The 27,566-nt window shown below is 35.4% G+C and overlaps 1 protein-coding gene across 2 annotated transcripts in view; it reads right to left on the reverse strand.

Moving 5' to 3' along the window:
• Positions 1-7,712: 7,712 nt before the first annotated feature.
• pgbd5 (piggyBac transposable element derived 5) overlaps positions 7,713-27,566 on the reverse strand; it is a 28,259-nt gene continuing 8,405 nt past the window's right edge. The window contains exons 2-8 of one of the 2 annotated variants that reach the window (XM_030156916.1): positions 25,639-26,069; positions 21,541-21,675; positions 15,664-15,844; positions 14,474-14,671; positions 12,065-12,170; positions 11,558-11,778; positions 7,713-11,525 (exon numbers count right to left, since the gene is read on the reverse strand). In XM_030156916.1, the coding sequence (XP_030012776.1) occupies positions 11,583-11,778; positions 12,065-12,170; positions 14,474-14,671; positions 15,664-15,844; positions 21,541-21,675; positions 25,639-26,069 (1,247 nt within the window). In that variant the 3' untranslated portion in view covers positions 7,713-11,525; positions 11,558-11,582. Of the gene's footprint in view, positions 11,779-12,064; positions 12,171-14,473; positions 14,672-15,663; positions 15,845-21,540; positions 21,676-25,638; positions 26,070-27,566 lie in introns of both variants that reach the window. The other variant, XM_030156917.1, reaches the window with a different exon arrangement.

Raw genomic sequence — 27,566 nt, forward strand, 5'->3', positions numbered from 1 at the left:
AGTCTTATTTGGTTCTCCATCCAATTATAATCCATTTATCCTCAGTTGATGACCAGAGCTGGGCCAGGATGAAATTAAACAGAGACTGAGAGCTGTGATTTGCTGCCCTCTCCTGGTTATATCTTGCATTACATCTCCACTTCAGTTTTTGTTCCAGTATGAAACACAGCAAGAATCTACAGAGAAGCATAAAACTGGTTTCAACTGTGAGCCATCGGTGAAAACTGACCAGCACTAACTGCGTTAAGTTAATGGAACAGCTGCATTGCAAGATTAAATGCATGACAATTATTTGCTTCTCTTATGACTTTAACCCATAAAGACCCAGTGCTACTTTTGTGCACTGCAAAAATCTAAATCTTACTAAGTGTATTTTTCTCATATCTAGTCAAAATATCTCATCACACTTAAAATAAGACATAATCACCTAAAGAGTAACTTGTAAGTAAGATATAAGAACTTATTTTTAGACATTAGATCTTGAAAATCTTATTTCAAGAAATCTTACTTGCTTAATTCAAGCAAAAAAATCTTGAATTAAGCAAAAAAAAAAAAAAAATCTGCCAACAGAAAAAAAAAAACAAAACAGTAATATTCCGGCAGCAGGGGTGCCGAACAAATACTGTAAAATAACAGAAAATAACCATCTCATAAAAATGTGGTAATTTTCCATGATTAAAATACCGTTTTTTGCCCTAACTTTACTTGAGATTTTGCATATTTTTTTTTGACTTTTTAATGTTTAATAAAGAATATTTCATGTATTAAAATAATCAAGTTACCTATAAATATATATATAAATAATTTTCAATGAGACTAAGTTGTACAATCCACTGATAAAAAGTGTATTTTGACAGTTTATGAGTGCTTATACGAGGGCTGTTCAATAAGTTCATGGCCTCACCCAGAAATACTGGTTGTTATAATACAGGATGTTACATTCTTTCGTGATGGGATAGTGATGCTTGAACATCGATGGACCAAGTGCATTGCTGTAAATGGAGATTATGTTGAAAAATAAAATATAAATTATCAGTCTGTGTTGTTCTGTTCTGGGTGAGGCCATGAACTTATTGAACGGCCCTCGTACATGTTATACATTCACAAAAATACATTTATTCAGTATTTTTGTTGTGAAACCTCCCATAATTATACAAGATATTTGTCAATTAACAAACAAGTCTTGTTAAACTTACAGAACAAATACTTCTTTTATGGTTAATTGTCAGTAATTTTATCTCGTTTTTTTTTTTTTAATTTATTTATTTTTTTACAGTATTAAATTTTAAATTAACAGTTTAATCTCATAAATAGAAAATAAATATTTGTGAAAATATGTTACATTTGCAAATGTATTTTAATTGTATTTTTCTGTGAAAAAAGAAAAAAAATTCTTTTAAAAAATTGAAATTTTATGGTTATTCACCATTACTGTTTTTTGTGTTATTTTCCATTTGACATGTAAAATCACAGTCTATTTTTGTTATTTCATTGATATTTTCCTGTCTCTTAAAAATATAGGAAAAATCTGTAAAATAAACAGTGAAAATTCTGTTAAATTACAGACTTTTTTTTACAGTGTGATTATGTCTTATTTTAAGTGTGATGAGATGTTTTGACCAGAATTGAGAGAAATACACTTGGTAAGATTTTGTTTTTTGCAGTGTGGCAGTTCCCAGATAAATTTTTCTCTCTATTTCACCTTTCTTAAGTGATTTATCACCATTCATTATAATATTACCCTCTATATTTAACATTTTTCACTGTAAATCATATATTTTCCTATATTTAATTTCCTATATTTGATTTAGACGCTCATGAAAACTTAAAGTTAATTCAAAGGTTATTATATCAAACAGAAAATGAAGAAAAAATTGTTTTTCAGTAAAAGATATCATTAACTGAACATAAACCAAACGTCTCCATCCACTGTCATTGATCCAACTCCATGAGTTCTACTGGTGAATCAATGTTGTAGAAAATAACAGTGTTTCCATGGCAACTACAGAGCCTCTGAACATCCAAATGGGTCATTATCTGATGACCATGAAAAGACGAATAACTGTATTTTACACCAGTTATTTACATGTATTGTTAGGATTAATGGATCAACAGGTATTAAACATTTTATATCAGTACATGCTGTTGGTCACTAGTGGATGTTTGGGTGTATATGGGTTAAATTCTGATTTAATTACAAGTCATCCCAGCAAAAGTGCTATTCTCAGTCTTTGCACAAGTGGAATATACATGAAATATGTAAATAACATTGAAAAAATCTGAATATTATCAAAGCTATGTGGAATCATTTGGACAGAGAAATGAATAAAATACAGACTAAATGAAGAAAAGCTCAGGGATGTGGAGAATAAAGCTTAGTGTAATACACCACAAGGTTATTTATAAAAATTTCCAGACAGATGCCCCATGGGAGTTGATGAACTGAATCCAAATTAAGGTGGCACTGACTCTTACAAGTACTGACTTTTACCTGTAGAATCCATTTTGCTCTGATTTTTTTAAAAATGATTTGATACTTCGCACATATTTTCTGCATTATCCTGTTGTATCTTAAAAACAACACTGAGAATATAATAGTGTTCATTACAGTCTCCTAGGACAGTACTATATAAATGGCATTTCCTTCCATTCAAATAGGACATGTCATATGCAGTATACTGTTATTTTTTTAGTCACTTTAGTTTTCTTCTTATATAAGATGCTATAAGTTACTAGTTCTGTTCGTCTTTGGGATTTTTCAGATGTATCTAGTTGCAGTTTCTTTCTGTAAGTTATAAATTAATTCCCCTGTGAGACATTACATATTATATTCAGTGTGCTTTCAGCAGCTTGACGGTTTTTCCATTTCTTCTTTGCTTTGCATTTCGAACAGATGATACATACAGTATGACCGGAGACAAATGTGTGGATGGAGACTGAATCCAGTCCAAGACCAGTTTGTTAAACCTCATATTATATCATCTAAATCACTACACTTTACTATGTTCTTTTACATTGTGTCTCCAGCCCAATTCTGTTATAATTTTATCATCTAATCTGTACATTTTAGACATTAAATCATGTCAGGGTGTTTGACTTTCTCTGTTATGAGGACAGTGGCTGATTTTCATATACATACAGTTTTAAATGATGTCTAATGAGTGTGTGACAGAATACAGTGGGATGAATAAGAGTGAATGGTTGGATGTGAATGAATTTTTTGTGTAGATGGAGTTATAGAAATGCATTTTTTACTGCTTTTTGTATGTTTTAGTTTTTATTAACCCTTTCATGCATAGTGGTCATTACAGTGGACAGCTATTCTACAGCTGTTCTCTTGTATATTCATGGGTTTTGTTGTTTTTGTTGCATATCAGCCAACACAGTGGACAGTTATGTATCATCCCATACAATGACATTCATACCATTATTGTAACTTTGCTGTTCTTGATAAACTTGATCTGCTGTGACGTGTTTGAGTGTAAATCAATTCCTTGTTATTCTTATGAGACTGTAATTAACAGGGTTTTTTTTAAACAAGAATTTTTAAAAATTATCTCCATAAAGTGAGTAATAACTAATATTAGAGTATGTTAAAATGTGACAAAACATCAGATTAGTAGCAATAAAAAAATGTATTTCATGGTTTTCACACAATATATCAGTAAATACATGTTTCTTTGCTTCAAAAATCAAACTCATGGTGTCCAGCTGAGTGGATATTGTTGTAATTCCATGAAAAATAGGTTCATAAAAAATTCAATCGCTGTGTTTTTTTTTGTTTTTTTTTCATGCCTAAAGAGGAATAATAACACTCAGGAAAAATAATCTTGATTAAGGTTCTCAAAATTCATGCATGAAAGGGTTAACGTCTGTTTTTTTAATGATAACATCAGCCTCCCCAGGGACTACAGATGGAAATTAGCACTAGTGCTATAACCTGGTACACTACATCTCTCCTTTTTAAGGTTAATGTATATTGTGTTGTCACTGTCTAAATAAATAAATATAATGGAATGAAATGAAAATAAAATAAAAGTCAAGAGATTTAATTTAACAAAGCTAAAATGTTAACTTTGTGTAGCAAATAATCTTTTACCAACAAATATACAGAAATTATTCAGTATTCATGAGGGGGGTTGTAATTTAAGGGGGAAAATTAACTTTTAAATTCACTTAATACGCACGACTAGGGAGGATTTTTGTGTTTCTGTCAGCGGGGCGAGAATGTGGAACAGATTCAATATAGAGTTAAATCAATGTCCAAGCATGAAAGAATTTAAAAGGAGGTACAAAGACACAATTTTTTAGAGGTACAGGGATGAGAGAGGTGTTGGGGATCACTGGGTGTTATAAAGATGTACAAGTATGTGGTTTGTGTATGTATATGTATGTATAAGTGTGTATGTGTGTGTGTATATGTAGGTGTATAGATCTGTGTATGAGTATGTATTTACATGTATGTGTTATTGTATTATGTGTTTATGTAAATCATATTATATTTGTTCATAATAATATAAAGCCAGAAACCAAATTATTTAATAGTAAGTATCACTCATATTATGGTCACATAGATATGCTTAGACTAGGAAGGTTATTATTGTTATTAATTATATAAGGAGAAGGGGTGGGAGTTTATAAGTTGTACTTCTTCTCACTCCTTTTCGAATATGTATTATTTGTCTTATGTTTAAGTGTTTTGTTTATTTATTTTCTTCTGTCTGACATTCATATTCGAAATAAATACATCAATCAATCAGATTATTTTGTCTCACATAGGTTTAATTTCTTGAAATAGAATAATGCTTTCAGTTGTTCCAGGGCTTGTATCCTATCTCTTATTTTCTTAGGTTTCTCTGATTCTATTTTATCATTTTTCATTCCATTATATTCCAATCCATGTTGTAATAAAATGTGATTCTGTTGATGCCTGCATCGGTAACATGGTCAAAACCGTTGGTCCAGCAGCTGACGTGACATTTTGGGCTATATGAGTAAAACTGACGTATAAAACAATAACTCACTGGATAGGAGAATTGTACCAAACCAGGAACATTTATTAGATACTGTGTGTGCAAAATGGTGGCGAATCTACAGAGCTGCAAATGTAGCTGAGAGGCGAGACAGATCCCAGTGAGCGTTAGCAGGTGAAAAGCTGTCAAGATGTACATATGACTTCTTCATTCTTCTTTTTTTTTTGTTTTTTTTTTAAACAAATGTAGCCCTGACTGCTTTTATCTGGCAAGGCAAAAATAAAAATACTCACAGTAAAGTACAGGGTGTACACACACACTTCACAACAACATCAGTCCTTGGCAGGCAGAGTAGGAGCTGGGGGAAGTGTACAAGTGGCAGAGGGAGCCTCACACAGCAGAGTCAGTACTTTATAATACACTTCAGTGGGCAAACAAAATAAAAAATAGCATGGAGAGCAGTCCTGTCATAGTCTGAGAACAAGACCAGCGTAGTAGTTTGGTCTTGGGACTGATGTGAGGTTTGGTTTCTTGATGCTGTGGACAAAATCTCAGCTTGGAAAACATCAGATAGCTTTCTTTTTCACCAGGCCATGGGAGAACTGCTCCAATTTAACAAAAAAAACCCCAGCAATTACAGTACAAAATCACAACAAAACAACACAGATATTGACTTGTCTGACATTTATAGTAGTTAATTTGTTGAGTTATGAGCAAATTGTGATGGCAGCTGAACACAATTTCCAGTTTCACACATTACTTTGCAGCCCCAAAAAAACAAAGGAAAAAAAAGGCAGAATTTATACTTGGAAAGGCTTAAAATAAAGAAAAGTGAATAAACATCCTATAATCATAAGTGATGATTATAGGACTGCATTTACAGTGACTGCAGTTCACACAGATGAACATGGCTTCTGTTTTATTCATATAATGAGTGGCGAATTGCATATTTTTCTGTAAAACAGATTTGGAAATGATGAGGAGATTATATGTAAAATAAAGCGACAATGAGAAATACCATTTGCTTTCAGATGTTTGTAAAAAATAGGTGTTTGTTAAATCTATGTCTTAGCACCAAATGCATCGTTGCTGCATCGGAAGCTAATGCAGAAAAATATGCAGGATACATTTACCATTTAACATCTCCTTATCTTAAAAAAAAGCTGCATTTGACTTTGAGTTTGTGCCTCTACGTGGTATTTAGTCACTTCCTATAATTATCTGTAATAGTGTACTCACATGTGACAGAGTGGTGGTTTTAATGAAGACACATACACAGAACAATCGACTCAAACAGTTTAGAAAGTTTGGTCCTGCAAACACTTATTTTACAGTGTTCACATTACATGCACATACACACACATATACACACACAATTCTGCCTATAGCACTCAGTTAACATCGCACAGCATTGTTACAAACCACAGTCATATGGAGAGAAGCAATTACCACTTAGATTGCTTGGAAACTTCTCTATTTCTACCATTTCATTATAATCAACTTCAGCTTCTGGTGTTTTCAGTTACAACTATATTTGACCCTGGTGCAAACTTTGGCTGCTGAGCTCCCAACAAAGACAACGACAAACCTAGAGCTACTATTACTTATACAGATAGCACCTGATAAGGCTATGGTCCAGTAATGTATATTATTTGAATAAGTGAATACTGTGTACAGCTGTTATGATGCCCTGAGGTCAGCCCAATTCACTCTTTATTACATCCATAAATTACATCACATAGATTCCTGACAACATCTCACTTGGAGAATACAGAGACATACTGTGCATGGATGGTACATACATGGACATCATCACGTACACCGACATATATGATATGACAAAACACCTGACAGTGACTCATTCTACAGCATCTTTGTGAAGGTTTTATTATGATTCTAAGGATTTAGGGATCATGGAAAATAAAAGACAAATATTTCTTCCTTGGTTTCCCATCTGATCTTGTTTGATTATAAATAATTAACAGAAAATCACCATTTTTTCTTTTAAACTCTGACATACAGTCGCAGAAAAAATTATTAAACCACCCTTGTTTTCTTAGATTTCTTGTTAATATTAATGCCTGGTCTTTATTTTTTATTTAACCTTTATGTAACCAGGAAAAAACAAGATATCCATTGCGATTAAGAAGCTCTTTTCCTCTGGTACAACTAAAGGTACATTTTGTTTGGACAAATATAATGATAACAACAAAAGTAGCTCATAAGAGTTTAATTTAAGAGCTGATATCTAGCCATTTCCCATGTTTTCTTGATAATAACCAAAATCACTTAAGTTTTTGCATCAATAGCTATGGCATTGTACTGACAAAAACAGTGCTTTTAGACATTCCATGTTTTCTTTTCTCTGTTTTAGTCACATGATATGAAGATTGCCTAACCATTGTTTTTGATGACTTTTGATGGTCTAATAATTTTTTCCGTGACTGTACATAGTTCATCCACTGACTCACAAACTTTCTACAAGCTAATGTTCAACTGCCTTATGTTTTAATGCCAGTATAATATTTTAAACGTAAAGCATATACGAGCAAACATGATCTAGATTCAGAAAAGTCATGGGTCCATTCCTGTGAAAATGTGAAATATCACTTGAGGTGAGTTATTACAGCAAAGGGCATAAGGCTGCATAAAATATTTTCTGGTTGTAAAAGTCCTTTGTGGAAGTCTGATTTATTTCTCTGCTGTATTATTCACACCATGCAGGATGAGATCCTACCATTTTCTTTTTTTTCTTCCTCTGACTTACACTTTAAATCAAATGAGTGTTTTTTCATTTAAGGATGAAAGGTGTTGCTACTACTGCGATTGGGAAAAAAGAAGAAAAGGCACTCTAGAAATATTTGATTCATGGCTGATCAGTGCAGTAGGCTGAAGAGAAAAACTGTATTTTCTTATCAGATCAACCTGAAAATTTGACTGTTTTTGATCTATAATGGTCAAAAAATTAGTAAATGCATCACAGAGGAAGATGCTCAATGTTTTTTTTTTTTTCTGATAGTTGATAAAAAATGTCACACAGCTCTCAGTCTGCAACTGTGGTGATAACGACATTACCATAAGGACACAAAAACTTCAAATAATCTAAAATACTCCTCCCTCTTTCCCTCCTTCAGCCTTTCACATATAATTTGTTGCCAAGTAACCGTGGCCCCGCAGATTCCCCAGTGCATAATTTCAACTCATCTGTGGTCTGAGCGGTGAGCTATAAGCATTACAAAAACCTCTGCGGATGGAACACACGTCCAATCAAAAAAGTGTGAGTGCTACACCTGCTCCAGTCCATCACGGATTAAAATTCACAAATGCAGCCATCGCCGGGGTCCATATTATGCATGCTTGACATACTCTTTGAAGGACAAATTCACACTAGAATACTCCTAACACGGTTGTTTACATGTCATCGATTTGTGATGCAGTTGAGGGGTTATTTGGCTTTGAGCTGCTGGATTTTATTTTTTTTTTTAAATTTTCGGATATATTCACTTTCCCTCAACTGGCCCAGTCTATTTCCAGTTCACTTAGTGATGATTGCATCCTGCATCCACACTCCTGACTCAAACTGCAACACGCCTTGTGGCGTTCTCGTGTTAACCTTTACTAAGGTTAGGCAGGATGGAAAAAATCAGTTTCTCTGCTTTTTATGTGACGCATATCTCCTTGCACTTCTACTGAATGGTGAAATGTAATGGAAGTCACTGATTTCATTCATTCCAGTGCTATTACTTTAACATATTTTAACAATTAATGCATTTAGAATTGATTTGGAAACGTGTAATCCACATATATTCCAGTTAAATGCATTGTGTATTATTATAGCTGTTTTAAATGCCCTATAAATGGATATCTTTAGGCCTTTTTTTAACATTTTTCAGGATTTTTTCTGCAGTTGGAAGTCAGAAATATTTTCGTTACTGTGTATTTGCAAAAATCAATAAAGGTTGTTAGTTTATATTTTCAACTACCAAAAAAAAAAAAAGCACAAATCAATCTTCATACAGTTTTATTTGTACTGTTAATGCTGGAAAACACTGAAAAAAGTTTTCATTTGTTTATCAGTTTTGTCTGATTGTTTTTATTATCTAAAGTAAAGCACTTTAGGTGCCTTTTAAAGTGCTATAGAAATCCAATCCATTATTATTAGAATTTTTAGATGCAACTGAGAACTTCATAAAAAGCTGCGATAGTGGACTTAAGGTTAAGATTTTTGCCATGAATGTCTAAGCAGTGTGGATTTTTTTCTTCTACTACATGCTTTATATGTATTGTATGTATACTCTGCAGATAGAATTGATTACAACAGACCACGACTGTACATAATCAATTATATAAACCACTTAATTTCCAGCTAAAGTGGTGTGTAAATTGTTGTTAATGTATAAAATATTGTATTATAAAGACATATTAACGACTACACTGTGTGACAAGGGTGCATTCTTTCATTATTGGTGTCAGAAGTGAACAGTGATTAGATACAAGGTGACAACATTCAGTGATTCACACACAACAACAACAACAACGCTTTGGATTAGTGAAAAATATAAAAAAATCACAATCTTGAGTCTCAGACAGTGAATGCAGACACTCAGTAAACAAAATATATACACACATACCTTGTACTCTAAATCTACTGTGGAAGTCATTTATATTTTGTTACACTCATTTTTCTCAATTTTAACTGGTATATTTTCTTATAATCCTTTTCATTTATTTATTTATATTTACAGCACAAACCTATTTTTATTTTCACTATTTTCTTAAAGTGATCTATCGAATTAGAAATTCTACTTAAAGGTTTCTCTAATAAAGATGTCTCTAACTTTACAAATTTTCCACAAAGTGCAAGACTGTGATGGGGGGAAAAGTGCATGAGTCCTGCCAGCAAATCACTCCACAACTCTGCTCTACTGCTGTAAAGACTATCTCGATATGGATCCACACAATAAACCATGCAAGCACACATCAATATCTTTCACTTGACATCATAATAACATGATCCCAACATGACAATACAATGTCAGCTGCTTAGAATATTAAGCAAAGTAAATTCAATTGGGTCTAAGTCCTCATTAAAGCTACAAACAGCAGTGTGGTGCGCCCTCATGTTTACGAGATCAGATGGATTTAACTGACGATAAATGCTCACCTCTCTATTCAAACTTCCTTTGGCTTGACAAGACACAGTAAGTTTACATAAGTTACTTGGCAGGAAAAACAGTTCTCTCAAAAAACTACATTTTTTCCTCAACTAAAGCTATTTGTTTTGTTTGGTAACCAAAATTGGATGGCAATTAGAAAATGGTCACATGAGAAAAGAAATTATTGCACATCTCTCAGGCTGCCTCCCAGACCTTGTATCTCCATTTAGATTAGTTGCAACATTTGGTTTTCTGGGACATCTATAAGCCACCACTGATTCACATTTTGCTTCCTGGACCTGAATCCTGCCAAGCAATATTATCCAAACCCCTGTCCATTGGCCAAGATGATGATGGTTGCCTAGCAACACTGTCTGACTGAGCAAGCAATCAAGGGGAATTTGGCCCCGCAAAGCCAAAGTACAGTGAAGTGCATAAGTAATGAAACAGGTGAATGCAGAGAGTTTATCTTCCAATTAATGCTGATGTGATGGTTTTTTTTTTTTTTTTTTGGAAGCTGTTTTGGTTAAAAGTGGCCGCTGCTCAACTCCTGTGTATCCATGTAATATCTGCTTAGAGGCGGGAAGTACGGAGCTAGCGACACACTGCTGCGTGTGGCTTGAAGTCACATGACAGTCTTCCTCCAGCGAAGATGCAGCAACACAACATCACCACACATCTAGGTCACAAGAGCTGTACATTTACATCCTCCGCCTCAACATTACACACAATATGGCAGTTCCACTTGTTAAGTACACACACACACACACGCACAAACCAAGAGTTAAAACCCACCTGGAGCAGAAATCATTTTCACATCGAACAAGAGAACATCACGATCCAGATGCTTTATGCATGCAGCATGTGAACACACCTTAGTAGCTTTTGTTTAGAGGGTCACAGGTGTTTTTGCGGAGTGTAAATATAAAGCTACATGTAGTCTTTTTGCCTGATAGTATAATGTCATCAGAGTTAACACTTGGAAGTTGACATCATTAAGGTGTGAATTCTTCAGTGTTTCAAAGTGGCTTAATTTTTTTTTCTCAGGCCTCCTGCTTCTCTGCTTATGAAATCCCCCCTGATGACAAATCCTTAGTAAATCTACGTGGTTAAAAGTTGCTCTAGTGGCATGTGAACTGTCCCATGGCTCATGGTTCTCCATTGTGTTGTGTGCAGTCATGTGTTAGTGATATTTACAGTACCACAAAACAACAAGAGGGTAGGAGACATGGACAGAGAGAGAGAGAGAGGGAGAGAGAGAAATGAAGAGAGACCCTCTATGCTCCATTTTTGTCAAACCAGCTTGGCACTGTTTCAGTATTATCACACAGACTTCGGCGTCTGCACATCAGTAATGAAGAATTTAACGTGTGTGTTGGGATTGTGTCATGTCCTCCTGCTGTCCTCCTCCTTCTCCTTCTCCTTCTCCTCATCTTCCTCCTTCTCCTCTTCCTCACTGGGTGGGGGAGCAGTCGTCTAGATCCAGCAGCTCTCTGACCAGTCTCTCTCCGAACTGCGCCCGGCTGTAGCGTTTGACAGCGTAGGCGTCGGACATCTTGTAGAGGATGTACGCATTGTTGATAGCGATGCTGATGCTCAGCCAGAACACCTGCTGCCAGGTCTTATTAGGCTTATGGAAGATGAAGTATCTGAAGGACAAGAATATCGACTTAGTCCAGTTTTTGATTAACTTTGCCCATTAAATGACTGACTAATAAGAACTTTAAATATTAGTCTATGGTGTGTGTGCAGCCTTTTGTTCTTCTTGGATTAAAATGAAAATTAATAACTTAATCCCTCAAAAAATATAATTACAAAAACTGAATGTCATTGCATATCTCTCTGAATTTACCCTAGCATCCCTCCCTATAAATGCAATAAGAAAATTAGTTCAAGTATTGTGTAAAGCACATTTTTTCCAAAAACTGTACATACTTGCTGTACTTGTCATCGTATTTGCAGATGTAGCTGAGGTGTGCGGCAAACGCCTCAACAGCCAGTGGACATGGGATCTCGCCGCTTTTCCTCTTAATGATCATACCTGTCACACACACACACAGAGAACAAACAGGAAGTGAGAGTGTAATCACAAAACATTCACCGGAAAAAATAATAGTTTGTTGAGTGGTTTAATGGATTAGCTTAAACCACAGATGCCAAAATGTAGTAAATAATATTTGTTGATGTCTGGTGAATAATAAGCAGACACATATTAGTAGTATACAACTGTTGTAGTAAAACTGCAGCTTTGAAGAGAACCCACTCAAAATTACACATTAAAAATGTGTGAAAATATTAGGAATGGTGTGTGTGCCATTACTTTTGTTAGTGATTCAAGTAACCATGGCAGCAAAATGTAAAGTGAAGTGTTTAATAGATGCAAAATCTACCTTCTCTCAAAATCCTGAATAGTTTTTAGATATATTTCGTGCTGTTTCAGAATCCTGTTTCATTGTATTTATACAATACTTAATATTCATGAATACATGACTTTTTAAATTAGAGAATTAGAGAGTTATGGTTAATTATTTTTTGTTAATGAGAGTTTCCCCTTCCATTCCTGCTTAGCCTCAGTAACATTAAGAATAGTGCTTCAGTGTATCTGTTGTTATTCATTTTCATTCATTCCATTCATTGCAATATTATCCATTGCATTTTGCATTTTTCAATAAAAATCAGGTATTCTTATATACTTTATTTACTAATGTAATGTAGTTGTCCATAAAAACTCATAGTAAATTCAAACATTATCATACCACAATATATACAGTATATTGAGGTAAAATGTAATTTCTCAGCTTTTCAGGAACATCAAATATGTCCCATTTGGATGTTCATAATAGTGAACATTCTCTGCAACACTAACTTGCCAATAAAACCCATACAGTTGAACAAATGGCAATGGTTGCAGACACTTGTGTTTATGTTGAACTGATATCTTTTGCTGAAAAAGTCTTTTTTTTCTGCAGTTTTCTCAAATCATTGAATTTAGTTACAGCTTTTATGAACATCTACGTGATCAGTAAATCAAATATAAGAAAATATTTGATCTTTACTGTGAAAAGCAAAATGCAGAGGATAATATTATGATAAACTGTGGAAAATCAATAGGGAAAGGTTAAATTCCTTTAGAAGTCATCACAAACGTAGAACTAGGTCTTAAGGGAATAACCGTATTGATGGGTTTTGTGGTTTAGAAGTGATTTAACATTTTACATCAAGTTTAGGCCTTACAGGGTTAAAAGAGGATCTGCTAAAGCATAAAAGTCTATTAAGACAGAGGTTATAGTAACATACTCAGTCATACTACGTCTATCAACTCTTCACATTCTTCGTTTTGGAGAGGTGGAACAACCCTGTCAGAGTTCACACAGAGGACCAGGAAAATCAATACTGGATAATGATGTTTGTGCTAATCTGCAGCCTACACTAAACTCTTCTCATTCAGAGAGCTCAAAAGCACACAGCAGCCCTCGAACTGGGTTTAAAATCTAACAAAACTGTTTAATCGGGAGTGGATTATGTTAGAAGAGGAGGGAGGATCGTGATTCCAACGCCTCCTGGAAATGGATTATCATGGATTAAAAGCTCTCATTGATTATGCCTGCCATGAATACTTAATAATGTCAGTTTTACCTGAGGATACACTGTATTTAGAAACATTGGTGCAGCTGATCTTATTTTTATTTCTCGCTTAAACCCTAACAATAATCTGTCAAATCTCCTAAATAGTATTGCATGTAAATATTTTCTAAACTTCCGGTGATTTACTATTATCATATCTTACATCCGTGCATGAGCCTACATTTGCTAAAACTGTAGTTACATGAGGGTTGTAACAATTAGTTAAATAACAAACTATTTTGGTACAGTTTTTGGATGTCTTAGGTCTGGATTTAGGCACCTGTATAGACATTTTGGGGAAAGACAAAAGAAAATAGCATTTTTCGGTAAGAAAATGTAAATTCTCACAAAAACACATAAAAACAAGGCATTCATGAGCATGTTTTTTGTGCAAAAATTTGGAAACGCTTTAGTGGGTGAGCATGAGAACAGCATGCAAAAAAACAATGTTACTTTTAAGTTCAAATGGATCAGGTGCTGAACCTAAGCCTTATAATAATAGGGGAAACACTGTCATTGACTGTTAAGCAAAAACAAAAACGTAAAATTTCAGGTAACTTTGTTAATAAGCTGATGGCTGGAAAAAAGCAATATGAGAGGAAAAAAAAACATTAGTTGCCAAAATAATGAGGAGATAATCAATTACTTTTCATTGCTTCAGCACAAATGAATTCAGAATGAACAAAATTTTAACCCATTCACGACCGACGCATCACTTACCTTGTTTTGTCGGGGAGTAGGCGTTAGTCAGGAACCTGAAGTGTCCCTTGTTGTACCAGCTGATCAGCGACATGCTGCCTTGCATCATAACTCGCGATTGGCCCCGCTGCGCTGGCGTGGAGCCACAGACCAGCATGCACTGGGGCAGGCCAGTACAGTCACTCTTCCTGGTGCTCAGCAGACCACAGCAGTAGATATCTGAACAGAGAAACACAACAATGACACATTTGCCAAGAGGTCAAATGCTTTATATGTCTTCTGCCGCTTTCTTTATTTGAGAAACAATCATGTGGCTGACTGCAGCTGATTCGTTCTTAGTTTAGGAATGATTTCTATCTACGGAGGATAAGCATGTGTGTAAGTTTGTATTCATTGTCTGTGTTGCTAAATGGTGCAGGGTAATTAACTCAGCTAATGAATCCAGCATGATAAAATGGTGCACAATGCCTTGACGAGCAACTAACTGTTTTTTTTTTTTTTTTTTTTTTTTTTTCAGCTGAATGCCTTTTGTAGTAAATATCTTCTAATTAGCAAAACAAAATAACTAAAAAAAAAAAAAACTAAACTTTTTTCCTCAGATAGTATACTGATGCTCTACATGACAAAAATTATTGTCTTTAAAATTGCCTTATTTTATGCTTAGTGAAAGAGAACATATAATAATAGAAGAGTAAAAACTTCTCAGGGTTCAAACTCAGATCAAAATCGTTCTAATTTTTTTTTTTTTTTTTTTTTGCTGAACATTTGCTTTCAGTGTTTCTCTCATTTCCAATAGGTTGATGACTTTGTCTCATGTCTACTGATATTTATAGCGCTCTTCACATGAGGTCACCGCTGTCTCTTCTAATGGATTTCAGTGAATGGGAGTCAGAATCAGAATCAGAATAGCCTTTATTGTCATTGTGTGCTCAATGAAATGAGTGCCACTCCAGTCAGTGCAAATAATATGAATAAAAAACACAGTACGTCAGAAAATAAGAAGAGAGCCAATAAAAAATTATAAAAAAAAAAAAAAAAACAACTAAAAAGTAACATAAAAACATATAATTTAAAATCTAACAAGAAGTACAATTAGAATAGATCTAAAAGTAGAGTAAAATAAAAATAGACATAAAATATGAATAGACACAATATTAACTCTTAATATTGTACTGATGCTAGCCTCCTGAATTTGCACTCAAATGTTTTACCTTGTTTGCTGAATTCAGTGAAGAGGCTGAGATTAGTGATGGACGGCCCGGTGAAGATGATGGTGTTCTTCCCGGAGATGTTTTGGCAAAGCTGCTTTGCCACCAAGCTGTGGAGCTGAGGCTTATTCTTCAGGGTGGCCAGACCGTCTGTCCCCTGGCCCTCCTTCAGATGCACATAGATCTGCAGAGGGGGAGAAAAAGACGAGACGAGCATGTATAAAGACGAGACTGTAAAACTGCGGGACTATAAAAGTGTTCATTTTCTTGATGGGAGGCTGAAGAAAAGAGGTGGGGTCGTAGCTGGATGAATGAGAGAATTTGCTGTTTTGCTGACCCCTCATCATCACCGACTGCCCTCGGAGTGTTGTGTTCGTACATTGTTGCACTCAGTTTTCTCATTAAGATTATACACTATCCAGTCATTATCTGTCCACAGGAAGGTTTTCCCATTCTTGTCTGGTGTACGATTCTAGCCGCTCGACTGTCCTGGGTCTTTGTTGTACGGTTGCGAACAAAATTGTTAGACCATCCTTGTTTTCTTCTATTTCTTGTTCATCTAAATGCCTGGTACAACTAAAGGTACATTTGTTTGGACAAATATAATAATAACAACAAAAATAGCTCATAAGAGTTTAATTTCAGAGCTGATATCTATCCATTTTCCATGTTTCTTGATAATAACCAAAATCACTTCAGTTCTTACATCAATATCTATGACATTGTACTGACAAAAACAGTGCTTTTAGACATTCCATGTTTTCTTTTCTGTCTGTTTTAGTCACATGATACACACAGGAGTTAGTACTTGATTGCTTAACCATTGTGTTTGATGACTTTTGATGGTCTAATAATTTTTTCCATGACTTTTGCAGGTAGGTCAGTTCAGCTTCTGGACTCTGCTGTCATGAAGCCATACTTTTGTAATGGATGCATTATGTGATGTAGCAACATGTTGTTGAAATAGATCAAATGTAAAAGACGTCATCTGGATGAGAGCATGTGTTGCTCTAAAACCTGTATATATATTTTTCAGGATTGAAGGTGCCTTTCCAGGTGTGCAAGATGCCCATTCCATAGGCACCACTGCACCCCCATACCATCACAGATGAAGGCTTTTGAACAGAGCGCTGATAGTCTGATAGAGAGATTGTCTCGTTCTTCTATAGTGAAGAGGACAGAGCAGCCATGGTTTAAAAAATAAAAGTCAAATTTGATTCGTAAGACCACAGAATCATTTTCCACTTTGCCTCAGTCCATTTTAAATCAGCTTTGACCCAGAGAAAATGGCCTGAACACTTCATTTCTGGAAGTGTTCCAACTTCTCCTCTGCAGTGATTTTTATTACAGAATCCTGTCTGGTTTTGATGCCATGTCACCTGAGGGCCTGAAGAACAACAAATGGAGATTTCTCCAGATTCTCAAAATGTTAAAAAAAAAAAAAAAAAAAAAAAAAAAAAAATATATATATATATATATATATATATATATATATATATATATATATATATATATATATATATATATATATATAAATATATATAAAATGAAGTGCAGATAAGATACTCAAAAGTATTTGAATTTTGTGTTGAGGAACAGTGTTCTGAAATTTTTCAGATTTACAGATACAGTTTTTCACAGGTTGGTGAACCTCTACCTATCTTTAGTCTCTGCCTCTGTAAAATTATCTTTTTATATGAAGTCATGTCACTACCCTGTTACCGATTCAACCAGCTAGAATTTTTCATTCATTCCTACTTACTTCTCTTAGCCCCAACTTTATAGTGATGTGTTGCTGCAATCAAACTCAAAATCACCCTTTTTTCTATAATGGTAATTTTTTTTCTGTTTAAACATAATGTTTTTTTTCTGTTTAAACATAATGTTTTTTCTGTTTAAACATAATGTTTTCTATATTCTATTGTAAATTAAAATTGGTTTATGAGTTTTGTGAATACAATGATTTCCATTTTACAGTGTCTCATTTTGGAGTTGAGGCTATAAGTAAATTAAAAATAAATAAATAAAAAAAACTCTCCTCATAACTAGCTACACAGTCTCTTTAAAACCTCCTAATACACCATATGCTAAATATGCACAGTCTATTACTATTTTTTCATAGGCAGTGATACATGCCTTCTGAATCTATAATAAATCAACACCGAATATGTTAAGAGACTTAATGACGCTATGCCAATTAGAGAAAATACTCTGTTGACATTTGTGGCCAGATGTTGGGGTAATCAGTCAAACTCTGGGGAACACGAACGTGATCAGTAGATTTAACTGCAAATTATCAAGGAGCACTAGAGAAAAAGTCAAGTGGTAACAGAAAACATTCACAACTGTCCTCAAGGAATCATGAATATCCTTCTTTTAATGTGCTGCATTTCTTACACTGATGTTCTTATATAATGCACTTGAGGAAACAAGCCTCTAAATAAATCTGAGAATTAGGAAACATCCAAGAACAGAAATGTGAAAACACAAACAGTGCGGTGTCCCTTAAGCACCAACATTTACTCCATAAGCTAAACGGCATTAGCCTGATTAGCCAGCGTCGACATCAGGCTTGCAGCTATTACACTAAGTGGCCTGTCCATGCATCTGGATGTGTGTGTGTCTGCCATGGCTAATGGAATCTCATTGATTCACTCCATTAACTCATTTTATTTCTTGAATTTTTTTGCCCCCCTCCCTTGACACAATTCATTTAGAGTGATAAGATCTCTATGCAGACACACATCAGCCTACAGCAGACTGGTAAAGAGTGAGTGACTGTAAAATAGGCACTGTCACTGTGAACGCTAATACATTTTTTGTTAAATGGATGGAATAATGAAATATGGCTTAAGGGACGCACAAGCTGATGTTTTACACAGGAGCTTTAAATTTATCAGAAAAGTAAGTGAGAGTTAAATCTTATTTCACCTGATACAAACTGATCATAACCTCCTTTTCTGCAGCTCTGCCCCTTTTTTGTATTCTCTGCAAAGTATGATTGTTATTTTCAGGGGGTAAATTACTGTCATGTCCATTTAAGCAGGTCACTCTAAAAATCCAAATAAAAAAACAAGTCAGTCCTGACGTCACAGCAATTTATTAGGGGTGTGCTTTTTAATCCTTACTTTAATCAGGATCAAAATGTAATCAAATAAAATAAATACGAGTAGAGCAGGTTGTGGGTTAAGACTTTTGAGGTCAAGGTTAAACATGCAACCATTGATTTGTTTGTCCCGATGCAGGAGGAACAAGCTTTAAACACAAAACTGAGATTACATCACTTTAAGTTATTGTGGTTTATTTGATAGCAACACTAACTCTAATACATTATCATTTATTGGACTCAAACTGTCCTGTCAGGAATGGGAAGTAAATACTGTAACCGCCTATTACGTGCAAAAAGGAAATGCTCTACGTATTCCATTTAAGACTCATCTCCAACTATGGCTTAAGGCAAACCAGATCTGTGGTCACTGGTAAAGGAGCTATGGGTAGTAATTCTATGTTAAAATGTAAAAAAAAGTGCTTAAAAATCCTCATTACAGTGATTAGAATAAAGAGTTCTCAAGTTATGTCAAAGATACCAACGTCTTGGATTATAGAGATATGAATGAATATATTTTTGGGGGATTTATGTCACCACTAGAGGGAAAAGTGAGTCACTCTGACGGTCTCCTGTGGTGAGGAAAACTAACACAAAGCCATATGTGGGAGAACTGATAGGAAACAACTTTTAGCGACATGTGATAAAAGTGATTGAAAAAAGCATTGCAGTTGTTTTCACCACATCTCCAAAGACAGAGACTGAAGTTTGATGCCAAAATCACAGCGTTTCTTCAACATGAGTGAGTTTGATTATGAGGCTTATGTAGGTAAAACATTATTATGTGATGATTTGTCCTTGTTTAGGTAATTCCAAACAGATCTTTAGTGGAGTTGTGACAACACAAACTGGACAGAAAACAAAGTTGATTTGTGGTTTTACTGTTTTCTGTCTAAAAACAGAGCGATAATGTAAAGTATCAGCTGAAGACCCAGTGTTGTTTTGACCCACTGTCTGAGCTTTTGTATGAAAAACTAAACCTGATGGTACCATAATACAGATGTGTGTGAACAATGAGCTTTATACTTTTTTTTCAATTAGTGATCCAGTATGTGGATTCATTGATTTTGATAGTACTAATTGTGTTCTGATAAATGACTTCTCCCTGCTGTTGATATTTTAGAATATTAATTTCCCATATAACAAATTGGTTGCACAACATGTCACTTCCTATGGAATTTTGGAAAAAAAATTATCAGAACCTTTGCAAGTTTTAGAAATTCACCATTATATTTTGTAGTATTATTTGTTTCTAGATCACATACTGTTAATTTATGTGTTATATTTTACTTTACTGCTTACTGTGTCTTCATTAATTTTCTAAAGCAAATATTTATTGAAAATTTAACCTTGAGGGTTAAATGTTAATTTGTTGCCTAATATATCACAGCCACTGACAGGTCCCATTGGAATGAGATAATCAAAACTAACACCGCTTTGCCTGTTAGTGATCATAATGTCAACATAATATCAATAATCAGTCATAATGTAATGGCTGATCTGTGTACAGATGATTTATTTGCTAATAAAGATCTTTGAAACTTAAAAAATGCTAAAAATGATCCTCAGTGGAAAAATACCAGAAAAAACGGAAGCAGCAAAATTTGTTTGTGTTTATATTATTTGTGCAAATTTCCGTGAACACAACATCTACTGCAGTGTTTGTGCTGAGGAGGAGGAGGGATCTTTCCTGTGTGGCTCTTGAGGTTTCTCACATGTTTTTTTCTAGTTCAAAGTCTTTTTTGGGAGAAAGAAAGAAAGAAAGAAAGAAAGAAAGAAAGAAAGAAAGAAAGAAAGAAAGAAAGAAAGAAAGAAAGAAAGAAAGAAAGAAAGAAAGAAAGAAAGAAAGAAAGAAAGAAAGAAAGAAAGAAAGAAAGAAAGAAAGAAAGAAAGAAAGAAAGAAAGAAAGAAAGAAAGAAAGAAAGAAAGAAAGAAAAGCTTTGATGCTGGTACATATAAGCAGTGTTAAGTACAGTGGTTGTGAGTCCTCACAAAACTAGAGGTACAATTGTTTGTGTGTGATGTGTGTAGGCGGTTTGATGGAAGACAATGTCTGTACTTTGGCAGGAAGAAAAAAAAAAAATCTTCTCACTCAAACAAACTGTACTCAGGAGGAGGAATAAGTGCTAACATGAACAGTTTGTGTCATTATTCTGTACCTTCAGTTTAGCTTATTATGGACACTGCCTCAAGCAGTTGTCACTAAATGAGACCATACAAATTAAAAACTGTGCTCTCATCCAGAGTGGGAGTTGTGGCTTGTCGTGTTTTTCCCCTGTAGTGACCTCTGTAATAGTGAGAGTTGGACAGGTTTGGCAGTTCTGCAGCACTGGGCCGCAGTTTAATGGGGATGTTACATAAGCAAACGGCGTAGGAGTAGAAGGTTGGTTTAAGGGCAAGGTTGTTAGTGAACAGGGGAGCGAGCTCAGTCTCCATGAAATGTGACAACACGGATCTCATCCTGAGGTAGAGGAGATTCAAGGCTAAAACAGCATCAAAAAGAAAAGCTGACAACTGGTATTTCTTTCTTTTTGGCGTTGGGAGCTGAATTGAGATGGTTGAGTCCAAAGTTATTGCAGATCAAAGTTGCAGATGTTTTTCTTTTAGGCTTAAGGCAGTATGAAAACTTTTGGTGCAAAGTTATGAAGCAGAAGATTAAAATAAATCCAAGGAAAACACACACATATTGGCATTTTTTCCTCTCTGATCTCATCTAAAACAACTTGGTGTGCTTTTTCTCACAGCTATATATACCGGCTTTGGTGTTGTACTACCTGGCAGATGAATCCAGTGGAGGTGCACTGTCGAACCCAGAGGCTGAACTTCCTCTTCTTTCTTTTCCTCAGCTCTCTTTCTGTGCAGGTAGTGATGAACACCGGGTCCTCGTCTATCAATGGCTCGTGAAGAACCTGAAAAATCCCCAAAAGTTATTGTGCAAGTGTGAGTGTATTTTCACAAAACCATGTCGAATGTAAAGTACAAGTAAAAATAGCTGGCGAGCAATAGATAAAAAAGCAAGACCATGATGTAACATGAAAGCTTTGGAAGAGAGAAGGCAGCCAATCGAAGATTCCTCACAAGTCTCGTATGTATTTCAGCGTGAAAAAAAAAAAAAAACACTATTCTCAGCAGAAACACTCTGAATTGTGCCGTCTGCAAAACCCTTTAGAACAATGCCTTCTTCCTTGTCAGCTTCAGTTTCTACTCTTTGCATTCATAACCTTAAGAGTTTCACAGTGCTTAAATATTCTGTCTTATGCACATTTGAAAATCCCAAAACACTAAGAATATATTACAAAGTAGACAGAGCACAACTGGCACAGATGGAAAAAAGTCAGGGTTTACTTCTTTTGTTGGCAGTTTCTTGGGAAAATAGTAAAAACACAATGAAAATGACAGAAAAATGTCCGTGGGTAGCAAAACATAATGGAAGTGGGATATAAATACAGTAAAAATACATATATAGAATAGAATAAAGGCAGAGATTCAAGTGATCTTCAGGTTTATATCCTTGTTAAACTCTCAACTAGAATTTCTTTTTCTATAAATTTCTGTATAATCATTAATTCCCTGTGATGTTTGTTGTGGTTGCTCACTGCCCTCAGTTACAGAGAATCACCTGCAGAGATTTTACTTTGTAGATAAAGAAAGATCAAAAAATAAAATCGTGAACAGAAACACACACCCATGAAGGCAAATATTTTTTTAGACAATGAAATCAGCACCTTAAAAACCTGACCACATTTCCCAAAAACACAAACATTTGCATGTCAAATATCTTTCAGCTTTTGCTTCCCCTGGTGTCTTCACTGCCTCTTCCTCCCTCCTCATCATGATTTGACTAAAAAAGTGAAGTGGGCGCTGACCAGCAGCTCTCTCCCGTCCTGGGACCAAGAGCAACAAATCATTTCCCAGTCAAATACGGTGCCATAGATTTTAAGGGTAAAATTAATGAGGCTATCTGGGCTTGGGCTGCATGACATCACCTAAACCACAATGGCCTTTTGAGAAATACATCACCCTCTGGCTGCCACGCATCCATCCATCCATGTCCATTAGTGCAGCAAAAGTCACCGTAACACGGTTCTCTTCAGGCAAAACGGTGGAAAGATCACAGCTGAAATAGGTGCTTATATTTGACGATATTTGCATGGGATTACTAATGAACAGTAACTCTAGATGACTGTACTTAAAATGCTTTGAAGATGTAAATCAATACAATGCGGTAGCATCAGATCATCTTTTATGTATCACAGATTTTATATATGATATACAGATTGGATGGCACTTAAATTGTTACAACGACAATTAAGATATTGTATTTTATTGTATTGACTACAGCTGAAATGTGAGACTGATTAGAAAATGTAGCGGTGCTGTCAACAGAAGCTAATATTACATAGTTTTAATATTCACACATACAGTTGCATGTTTTGTGGCACATATAAATATATTCCAGGTCGAATGAATGAATAGATAGATAGATAGATAGATAGACAGATAGACAGACAGACAGACAGACAGACAGACAGACAGACAGACAGACAGACAGACAGACAGACAGACAGACAGACATGTACTTTATTGATCCTGAAGGAAATTCATTGAACTCCATTGCTCGCATACATACACACAAATGAAATGTAAGAGATAAATATCGAGAATAAGAAAAAGAAATAAATAAAAAGTGACATAGCCATAATAAATGAATAGAGAAGACATAGCCAAAAAAACAGCTAGCCTATACACAACAACAATAAAACCCCACACAATAAAAGCACACGGTAGTCAGACCAGAGGCACTAGTCGTTACTAAGGTGCAGCCATTGTCATCATCATCATCACTATCTTCCTCATCAACATCAATATTACCATCAATATTATCTATTATGTTTCATCTTTTGTTTCTTCAAAACAGTTGGTTGCATTACTTTTCCACTGTCTGTGGAGCAACAGTTTCAGTCTGTTCTACTCGTGTATCTGGGCCCACGCTCTGCCCCTGGCACACAAAACTAAAGAGATAAAACAAACTGGCCTAGATACACACATACTGCGCTACCGCTAATCACACACACACATTTTCTGACAATTTTAAGCGCACCGTTTCATTTCAGAGTAATTGTTGCATGCGAGTGAATGTCAGGCATCAGACAGAAATTACAATTTACAAGTTATGTTTTGATTTTACATTTGTAAGTGTCACGGCCAAAAAAAAATACTGAATGAAACGTAGATGTGAGCAAATTGAGGCATTGGTCCTCAATTCTCCTAATATGTATCCTTGTATTGAAATCATCAAATGAAAATGGTGCTACAGCAATCATACAACCCCCAACCGAAATAACCACATCCCAGAAATGCATTAATTTTTAAGTGCACAACAGTGGCTGCAGGGGCTGCACCAAAATCTCATCAGCCACCGCTGACTCTGAGCACGATCGGGTACATGTCATTATAAAAGAATATTTTGGCAAAAGAGGAAACACTGTTGATCGAAGTGGGTACAACCTTTTCAAAAGCAAACCAAACAAGTATTTATTCATGGGCATCATATTGGAACTATTGTTATAATTGTTCATACTTGGCTTTCATCCAAAACTAAGCTGCTTATTATGTTTGTCTCTAAAAGAGTAAATGCAAACAGTTCTAGTCAATAGTGCTGGTTTTTCAATCTGACTGTCAATTTTTTAGAACATTTGTATCTTCAGCCCTGATATTCAATTCCAGTCTTAAGTAAAATAAGGGTTAAACACACTTCAGTGAACCCAAAATAGACCAGCGCTCTACTGCCCTAGTTGCAAAGATGCATACAGTGATACTAAAAACAAGTTAAAGTCTAATCTACTGCCGTAGAGTGCAGTCTTTCATTGAGCATGGACCGAATACTTGCTGTGTGTACTCTTTTCAAACTGGGGCTTATTATAAGGCCACATCCTTTGCTCTAGTTGAAGAACTTCGGTGGAACTACTTACCTACTAAATATAAAACCACTAAACCACTTTTGTTTGAGTTTCCTGATACCAGAAAACAACTGTTAGCACCACTGAGGCTGAACCTACTCTGTCATATCGATCTAATCAGAGGTAGTAGCTACTATATAAATGTCAACCAGGGATGTAACGATATGAAAATTTCATATCACGGTTATTGTGACCAAAATTATCACGGTTATCATTATTATCGCAGTATTGTTGAAACTGTGCTCAAAATGTTCAAAAAGTACTTATAGACACACTGATATAATTTAAGTTGTATTTTGAAAAAAACCCCAAAATAACAGCACAATGTACCTTCTGTTGGCAGAAACATTCAAATATTAACCCTTAGGGGTCTGAGCCTATTTTGTCCGTTTTTCAGTCCTTTTGATTTTGCCTTTATATACTATATAAATAAATGTTTACTATACCCATGTTTGTTTGTTTTTTTTTCAGCACAACTTCATCTATATCATCTGTCTATTATTTTTTTCACTTTAACCTACTATAAAAACATAAAAGGACAGAAAACACACAAAAAATATAAAATCCAATTTGAAAAATTTATATAATTTATTGCATAAATAACACACAGATGCTTAACGAACCTTTCCAAAGACTTTAAAAGTGAATATTGGTTCCAAATAGTAGGTATAGAAAATTAAAACTGTAATAAATTAAAACTATACTCAAATATTTGACATAAAAGCAGATCTTTACATAAGCGTTTTCTCCGGAAAAGTGTGGTAATCAAACACGGTTATCATGATAATTAGAATTTAAATGGGAATACTAACCGTCTGCAATTTTACCGTGGTTTATCGTTATACCGGTAATCGTTACATCCCTAATGTCAACTACAGCCGTTAAAAGAATCCAAACTCAGAGTGTACACACCTGCGTCTGTGAAGGTCTGAAGGTACAGCTGAATGACTGCTGCAGCGAGTCCAGGAAGGGCTGAATCTTGTACAGGCCCTGGTTGCTCCCCTGCGATGGCCGGAAAGCCACGATGTGGAAATACTTGAGGATCTTCTCGAAGCGTGCCTGGCTCATCTTCAAGGCGATGCTCCGGTTGCTGAAGAAACCCGAGCTCCAGATGCTGAGCACTGACTCGCATCTGTGCACACTGGTGGAAGTGACGAAGCCCAGGAACGCCTTCATCTCTTGGGCTGTGACGGGACGCCAGCCTTCATCGGAGCCGAACCGCTCCTGGAACTTCTTGGCGTACATGTTGGTCTGCGTGACCATATTTTGGATGCAGTTGTCTGGAACGAAGAGCTGGAAGAAGTCCAGAGCTGTGGCTGTGGCCGGCATTTTCTGTGCAGGGCCTGTATCAGGACAGAAATAAAACACAAGAAGAGGTTTGTTTTTTTTAACAGTACTTTGCAGCACCTGATTTTACAATCATTTCTGATGAAAAGCGGTCCATTCAGCAAAAGTTACATTTCATTTTACTTGATACATTACTTTAGCTCAGTGGTTCTCAGTCTTATTCTGTCTGGCCCTCTTTGGAGGACAAAAAATCTCCAGGCCCACCCTCAACCCCAACAACATTGCAACAGTGGTGCAATTATAACTTTTATTGAAAGAAACATGAATATTGTAACAATACTTTTTGCTTCTCCTTGAATAATTTGTTGTGCAAATTAAAAATAAATTAGATTTTTGGTTAAATGATACAAATAAACTCAACAAGACTGTTCCCTGAGACAATATTTTTCCAAATAAAAATAGGAAATGCACAATTATTTTACAAATATGGCAATAAAATTACTTTTTTTTTCAAACAACAAACAAATTTTGGTAACAAAGATGAACATTTTAACAATATCAGTGGCTGTGTTAAGCCCATTTCCATTTCATATCTCAGAACATAAAAGTGCAAACTGTACAAACAGTGCAAAAAGAGAAACATTGCACATTTTTCTTTTCCAGTCCAATCTCTGTCCATTCTCCAAACCTAAACTCTTTGTCTGGTCTAGTGACAGATCACCATGGCAGTAGATTTGTTAGTTGTACGTCCCTAAAAGGAGTCCGGGGTGCTCCAATACTAAAACATTAGTTCCACCTGCTACATGTTGTAACCTGAAGAAAAAAAAACAAAAACAAAAAAAACACCCAGTAGTGATCCCATGCCCCCCCTGCAAGCCGTCACACTCCCCCTGGGGGGCCCGCCTCACAGTTTGAGAAACACTGCTTTAGTTTGATTGAATTAGTTAAATAATCATTAACATTTTTTCTTAAATTTGGCCATGTTTAGTTCTGGAGGATGTGGTTTGGCAGAGAATTCCATAAGCGACATGCCCTTGCCCCCATGCATGAGGGAGTTAAAAACCCATGATGCTAAAAATATTATGCTTTTACATCTTGCAGGCAACTCTGGTGCAAGTGTTGAATTTGACTGACTTTGCTGAATAAAAGGATTGTGTTTTGACAGTGTAAGACAGGATGAAGTTGAGCTGTCACTGTCAGGGCTGTGTGGGATGCATACAAACTACTGTGTGCCTACATCAACCACATTGTCATCTACAGCAAGAGTGAAGACAGAAACAAAAGCAATGTCTATTATATAAGGTAGTCATTAAAATGCGTTATATTTTATCATCAAAAGTGAAGTTTGGCCACATATACACACTGGCACGTGGTGTGAATAGAAATAAACACAAGCCCAAGGCAACTGTTAGAAAGTTTACACAACATGACAGCCACCACATTGTCATCCTTGTCACATCGAGGCATTTCTCTGCTTGCGGAGAGTTTCAATGTCTTGTCGCTTTAGTGTTATGGCAGGCATTAACTCCAAATCATGTTTGGATGTAGTCGGG

This window comes from Sphaeramia orbicularis, chromosome 15 (assembly GCF_902148855.1).
Source record: "Sphaeramia orbicularis chromosome 15, fSphaOr1.1, whole genome shotgun sequence".
NCBI classification, from domain to species: Eukaryota; Metazoa; Chordata; class Actinopteri; order Kurtiformes; family Apogonidae; genus Sphaeramia; species Sphaeramia orbicularis.